Consider the following 7,500-nt stretch of genomic DNA (forward strand, 5'->3'; position numbering starts at 1 on the left):
AAGGAGAAGAAGAGTTCAGGTCCCAGCGCTCGCAAAGGGAAAGGGCAGATAGAGAAGAGGAAGCTGCGTGAGAAGCGCCGGTCCACAGGAGTCGTCAGCATCCCGTCCAACGAGGTAAGAGCTGAACTGCAGGCTGGAACTTTACAATTTGGGTTAAAATTTGATAATTAAATTGACTTTTTTTTTCTAAATGTAACTAATCATTGAGGGGTTTAATGTGACCGCTCAGCAGATCCCCAACCTCCTGATCAGTCGCCCAGCATCAAACACACACTGAGACCCTGGAAGCTGGAAAAAAAAGGGAAAGAAATCAAATAGAATGGGAATGAAATAAAATATATTACAACCTACCAGTATTTTATAATAATGACTTAAAATTATTTTTAAATAATCTTCTAAATGCTGAGTTTCTTGTTTGTTTTTAACGGTGTCTTGTTAATTAAACTATATAAATCAATAGGAATAAACAGAAATATTATGTTAAAAAGAATAATTTTATGCTAATATATAATTTGAAAATATAGTTTATGATGAATTGTGCTGGTATTTTATTTATTTTATTATTGTAAATGTAAACTTTAAGTTCCACTGAAGGTGTGTGCTGAATGTTTGTGTCCTTCTCAGACAAAAAAACACCCCAAAACAATCCCATAATCCCCTTCTTCAGACAGGAGTTCTGCGAAAAGATGAAAACATCACTCGAGATGTTCCGTCAATTTATCACGCTTGCGTTCCTTCAGCTTGCCAGATTGGATTTGTCCAAAATCTGTGCCGTTTTTCACCTTGACGTGAAACTGACATGGAAAAACAGAGTGCAGTTTTCCTGTCAGTATGAAAGCCGGCGTCCAAACCACGACATCGTAATTCACATCTCCTTCCTTTTTACGTAACATTCTCCAGAACTCTAAGCGTGTCCACCAAAAAAGTACTTTGAAAAACCTCATGAACACCATAAAGAGTCTGAGAAGCTGCTTTCTGTCTATATGTTAGCATCATTTGCTAATGAGGCGGACGACTTTTCTTTGTTTAGCTCTGTTTAACGAAGGAGTGAGAAGTGTAACATGTTCTACAGCACTAATGCTTTCAGGACGAGGAACCAGTAGGTCCTCCATCACCAGGAAGTCCTGAAAGCTGAGCTGACTGGTACTGAAACTGAAACCTGTTTGTGTGTAGATGGCTAGTTTAAATTGCTACGCTAATGCTAACAGAATTTTTCCAGCGACCCAAAAGATAAAAATCTGAAACATAATGTTATGGCGCTCAGGATTTGTTTGTGTCACTTCTCTTAATTAGTGCATTGTGGTATGGGCTGTCAATCAAGCAGGTATGTTAGAATATTAGGCCACACCCATTAGGACAGTCACAAAATGTGATAACTTTTTAAACTCTAGTTATTTATGTACTTTTTTTTTTACTGATTTAAACAATAAGACAGAAATAGAGAGTTCAGGTACTGAACACTCGCATGTTTGTATCTCACATTCTCATGCGCTTCAGAGTAAACATCACAGTGTTGTTTACACGCAGACTGGTTTGGACCATGGAAACACAGCAACACAGCGCCTTAGGGGCTTTTTAGACTGAACTCCAGATGCGAGTGTGTTTCAGATGACTGACTCACTTCTGTTGGGAACTGACACACTCGCTCTAATCAGTGAAACCAGATGACAGACTGCTGTGCCTGTCAGGCAGGTTAGTTGTTCAGTACTGCAAGGCTGTTTACCTACGGTGGATTTTGTGCTACAGGATTTTTAATGGTCCCTTTTGTCTTTTTGAGTTGTTTCTGTTTTAAGAACTGGGGCTAAAACTGTTTGATTTGTCTTTTGGGCAGTTTACATGGCCAGATTCATCTAGCATATTTAGGCTTCGGGTCAGTTTAATATAGAAGAGCCGTGAAACTCCAGAATCTGTGGTTGATTACGTTTTGAAGACTAGAGCCTATAGACACAATCTTTTTTATGGATTTTTTTTCTCTCACATACAGGACTGTTCTAATCAGCTTTTAATATCTTTACATCATGGAACTGGTTCTAAGGTTAAGTTCTAAAAATGCTCGTTTATGTGTTTAACTATTATGGAGCTCTGACTCCCAATGCCTGTCAGGCTTCTATAAGGGTCTGAATACTCAGGATTTTAGTCTGGTGCTGTGAAAGCATTTAGCCAAAGCTGCAGATTGTAATACTCAGTTTTTCTCCCACGTTCATCATACTGTAATTTTCTCAGCCTGTAAGGTGTTTTTTTTTGTTTTGAGAATTGTGAGACTGCCTTAATTCTGACTTCATTTCTTAATGTTAATTGAATTGTCTTAGACTTTAAACTATAGTTTATAGGCTGTTCCTATAAGAGTGTTATGAGGTGCTGCCTATGGGGCATTTAGTCTCGAAGGGTTTCTATTGCAGTTGTAGCTTCAATTATTCAGCTGTTATAATGAACTGGGCTGAAGCTGTTACAGTGTGACTTAAGCCTTTTTTAATTTTGGAAAATCTAAAAGACCTTCCTTCATCCTACAGGGCAGTTCACACATTTCTGTCAAATATGAGGCCTTTTTGTGAATTCCTGAGGTTTTCATCTTTAAGCCAGTTTTATTACACTCTTAATTCCCCCAGGTGTGCATGATGTGTAAAGGTTTAAAATACTCCATGTGAATTCAGCAGGTTTTTAGCCTAGAAGGCAGTTTATATTACACTATGTGAGTTCCCCAGACCTTCAGTGTTCTTAGCAGTTGATGTTGGAAACAGATCAGCGTCTTCCTCGCCCATGCACATCCTGCTATTATCTTCTCCTCTGGGGCAGTATTAAGTAGTTTGGGAACTGGGCATGTGCCAGGCTCTAATGTTGGGGTTTCAGAGGAGAATTACACTGTACAAGACAAGTACACACATGCCCTCCAGCCGCGTCGCAGGATCACAGGAGGACCAGAAGCACGAGTAGAGGAACATTTTTATTTCATATTTCATCAGATAGTAAATATTAGTACAAGTTTTAGTTCAAGTGTTAATTCACTTAGATTCTTTAGTAGTGTAAGTCAGGTACGGAGTGTTCTGATTGGCTGAGAGCAATACAGACTGTAACCATGACAAGATCAGGTGTTGTTATGAGAGAACAGTAATTATCAGTGTGTGTGTGTGTGTGTCATTGTATACAGTGTGTGTGTTTTCTCTTTTGTCTTCCAAAACAGTCATGAAGATGAGAATGTCAGTGAGAGAGATTTTGTGTGTTTTTGTGTGTGTTTTTGTGTGTGTGATTGTGGGTGTGTACACAACCTGCTGTGTATTATGGGTCTCTGGTTGAGTCTCTGCCTAGAGCGGCTTCTGTCAGCAAAATTTAGATTCTTATCAACACCCGCAGTTTCACTAACACACAGATACACACATACACTTGCACGCGTACACACACACACACACACATATACACACTCGGACACACAGATAACCAATCATTGCTTAGTGTGTGTTTTTATAGCGTTATTTTTATAACCGTGTCTCTCGGAACAGCTCATAAATTGAATGTGCCTATTAGCTCTGTGCTAGTAACTGTTAGCAGTGTGTGACAGTTGGCCGACTCGCAGGCATTTATATGGCGATAAAAATTCCCACATCTGGCTTTCATCTGTTTGTCTGCACTTTCTAAGTAAATATTCCGTCTCTAAACCAGTCACATTTACTGTAACACATTCTGTAGTTATGTACTAGGTGGCAATTTTATAGGGTTATGAGCTTCTCAGAGCTGCAGCCTAAGGGGCAGTTTTAGGTAGAGTCTCTACGATTTACAGGCTTCAGGTGGCATCTTAAGGTTGTGCTGGTTTCGCAGCTAAAGCTGTTTATTTATTTATTTATTTATTTATTTATTTAGGAAATGGAGAATCTGTAGAGTGGTGTTATGTGTTATATGGAGTCTCCCTATGGGCAGTTTCTCATGGATTTATTTAAGGGTTTTGAAGGTCTCGGAATTGTAGCAGAAAGGACTGTTGGATGTGAAGTATAAGGATAATAAGGGCCTCGGAGCCTAAGGGGCACATTTGGGTAAAGTTTGAACATTTTGAATATGTTTCAGAAGGAGATTGTGGGCTATGAGGGTCTTGCATCAAGGGGGGATTTTATACAGTAGGGATTATGAGGGTCTCAGATTAGCTTTTGAACAGTTTTAGGTGGAGCTTGACGTGTGTCAGATCTGCAGCCATTGGGGCAGGTTCAGATAAGAGATGAGTGTTTGGTCTAAAGCCTTAGTGGCATTTTCAGAGCTGCAGCCTAAGGGGCAGATTTAGGCGTTTGTGTAAATGTTATGTGACACATCTCTGCAGAATGTGGGGCAATTTCAGGTAGAGTTTGAAGTTTCGAAAGTCTCATAAGAAGCAGGTGAGATATAACATTTATGATCTGCATCCCATGGTGCAGTTTGAGCCTAATTTATTTCTTTACCTTTTACACCTTTATGGGAGCAAGTGAAAAAAGGGGCAACTTTTGGTGGTATTTGAGCATTTAGTGGCTCATCTATAGTGCAGTTTCAGGTAGAGGTGTTGTTAATGATAAAGCCTAAGGGGCATTTTCATGTAGATTTCTGAACATTTTGAAGGTGAAGATTGTAAAGGTTTCACATCTTTAGTTTTAGGTGGAGTTTCAGGATAATGAGGAGCTCAGAGCTGCAGGTTTAAAGGGCTGTTATCATGAGTTAACCCTATGGGGCACTTTTTAATCTTCAGTTGTCTGACAGATTATATTTGACTCATCTGTTTTTCTTTTCTTTAATCCCATCAGACTGATAGCTTTCATATTATGAACACACACACACACACACACACACACACACACCATGTCACATCTTATTGAAAGAGAGCTAAAGGTTTAGCTCATAAAGACACAAATCCCACAGAGTTGGTGACTCACCTGCTTTGAAAAAGATGATAAAAACCTTACATTGAGATGTTAGTTATATTGTGGTCTGTCTGAATGCCAGAACACATCCAAGTCTTCTTCTGTGTCCTTTATGAATCTAAAAACAGACATCACAGGTCTCAGTTCTGTAGGAGATCGAAACAAGTTCAAACTCTTCTCTCTTGGTCTTTAAGAAATGTTAATAAAGTGAGTAAAGTAAAGTAAACACAAAAACCTTCACTTCATATCATGACTTTAAATCTTAATGATCAAGTCTGAGGTGACGGTGATGAGGAAAAACTCCCTGAGATGATACGAGGAAGAAACCTTGAGAGGAACCAGACTCAGAAATGAACCTCGTCCTCATTTAGTGACACTGGACAGGAAATAATGTTAATGTAAATAATGTTAATGTAAATAATGTCCTTTCTACAACACTTTATAGTCCAGTAGAATTGTGGGACCAAGAGCTCCTGAGGAACTAACAGGTCAGAGTCATTATGGAGTTCATTACAGACTTAACACTAATTCCTTCCTGCTGAAGTCTTCAAGTGATTGCTGATGAAGACCTGAGCACAGAGATGACCAACAATGTTCAGTTCAGAGACGGCGTGTAGATGATTAGTAGATGATCAGAAAATCAGTCTCATATATATATATATATATATATATAGAGAGAGAGAGATAGAGAGAGTGAGAGACAGACAGACAGACAGACAGACAGACAGACAAGTATGTGGTGACGTTATCCCAGAGGAATTTGGTGTGTTGATGTGCCCTTGTTTGGAGAAAGGATAAAACGTGCAGTGGCTCAGTGTGATTACTCATTCTTCACATTCAGTTCAACCACAAAGCCTCATTCCTGAGTAAAACACACACACACACACACACACACAGGAAGGAAGGAAAGATTTGGACATGGACACACTAACACACTGCGAACACTTTAATACACACAGAATCGGTTCCAGTTTTTAACAATAATCATGTGGATATTTTACACCACACTGGACATCAGATTCTTTCCCTGTTAATACACTCGCTCTGATATCGCATCGTTTCCATAGCAACATCAACAGCATAGTTGATATAAAGTTTCCTGTGAGGAGTGTGTGTGTGTGTGTGTGTGTGTGTGTGTGTGTGGGAGTGCTGTGGAACAGAGGTGAAGGTGGACTTTGAGATGTTCCTGGTCTTCAGGACAGAGGAGCTTGTGGTTGAACATTAAAGACACTCTGGTATTTCTCCTGATCTGATTAAAGCCTGGTGCTGAATCAGTACCACTGAGTTCTGGCTTTTATCTCCTCACGCTTCAGCACATCCTCATGCGAGTGGATCTCTGAGCTCGCTGCACTGCTCGCTTTTCTCTTTTATTCCAACATTAATTAGTGATGCAGTTTTTACTGTCTGTTTGAGTCACAGTGAGGTTTAGATCTTTCTCTCTCTGCTGTGTTGATGAATATCTTTGTTCCTCTGTAGCTACTCTGATTTCTGTGCTGGGATTGTTGCCCCGCCCCCTGGGTTCCTCGCATGCTGATTGGTGATTGTTCACCTGCGTTCACTCACATGACTCTGTTTAAGGTTCTTTACACAGCATTCAGTGTGTCTTAGTGGGACCTCTGTGTGGTTCTTCAGTCACACGCACTACGTTAGGGGAACATACACACCAGGGAAGTACACACACACACTCACACACACTCACACACACCAGGGAAGTACACACACACACACACTCACACACACTCACACACACCAGGGAAGTACACACACACACACACACACACACATTTACATTTACAGCATTTAGCAGACACTCTTATCCAGAGTGACTTACAACTGAGCAACTGAGGGTTAAGGGCCTTGCTCAGGGGCCCAGCAGTGGCAGCTTGGTGGACTTTGGGTTCGAACCCATGACCTTCCGATCAGTAACACATTACCAACACATTAACCACTGAGCTACCACACACACGCACGCACGCACACACGCGCACGCACACACACACACGCACGCACACAAACACACACACACTCACCAGGGAAGTACACACACACACACCAGGGAAGAAAACAGAGTGTGTGTGAACGTGTGTGAACGTGTGTGAGTGTGTGAGTGTGTGTGTAGTTGAGTGTGTGTGTTTGTGTTTCTCTCATTTTTAGTTTTGTCTTTTTTTGTTCCATTCTCTTTTGTTCTTTCTGATTTCTTTCCAGTGTTTATTTGTTAATCCTGAATTCCCTTTAATCATTTTCCTTACTTTCCTTCTGTTCTGTGTGTCTGTGTCTGTGTGTCTGTGTGTGTGTGTGTCTGTGTGTGTGTGTGTGTGTGTGTGTGTGTGTGTGTGTGTGTGTGTGTGTGTGTGTCTGTGTGTGTCTGTGTGTGTCTGTGTGTGTGTGTGTGTGTGTGTGTGTGTGTGTGTGTGTGTGTGTGTGTCTGGGTGTGTGTCTGTGTGTGTGTGTGTGTTTGCAGTGTAACCTGTTCAACATGTATAATCTTCTACATTCGTCATTCCAAATTCGTCATCAACTAACAATATGTATACACAATGCGCGCGCGCACACACACACACACACACACACACACACACACACACCCTTTGCTATTTTAGTCTTAAAAATCAATATCCATAAAATTGAA

The 7,500-nt window shown here is 40.5% G+C and overlaps 1 protein-coding gene across 1 annotated transcript in view; it reads left to right on the forward strand.

Annotated features, from left to right (window-relative positions):
* Positions 1-7,500, forward strand: part of pawr (PRKC, apoptosis, WT1, regulator) — a 28,634-nt gene that overhangs the window by 3,989 nt on the left and 17,145 nt on the right. The window contains exon 2 of the mRNA XM_060889275.1: positions 1-114. This exon is cut by the window's left edge and continues 526 nt beyond it. Coding sequence (XP_060745258.1) covers positions 1-114 — 114 coding nt within the window. The remainder of the gene's footprint in view (positions 115-7,500) is intronic.

Source organism: Tachysurus vachellii, chromosome 16 (assembly GCF_030014155.1).
Source record: "Tachysurus vachellii isolate PV-2020 chromosome 16, HZAU_Pvac_v1, whole genome shotgun sequence".
NCBI lineage: Eukaryota > Metazoa > Chordata > Actinopteri > Siluriformes > Bagridae > Tachysurus > Tachysurus vachellii.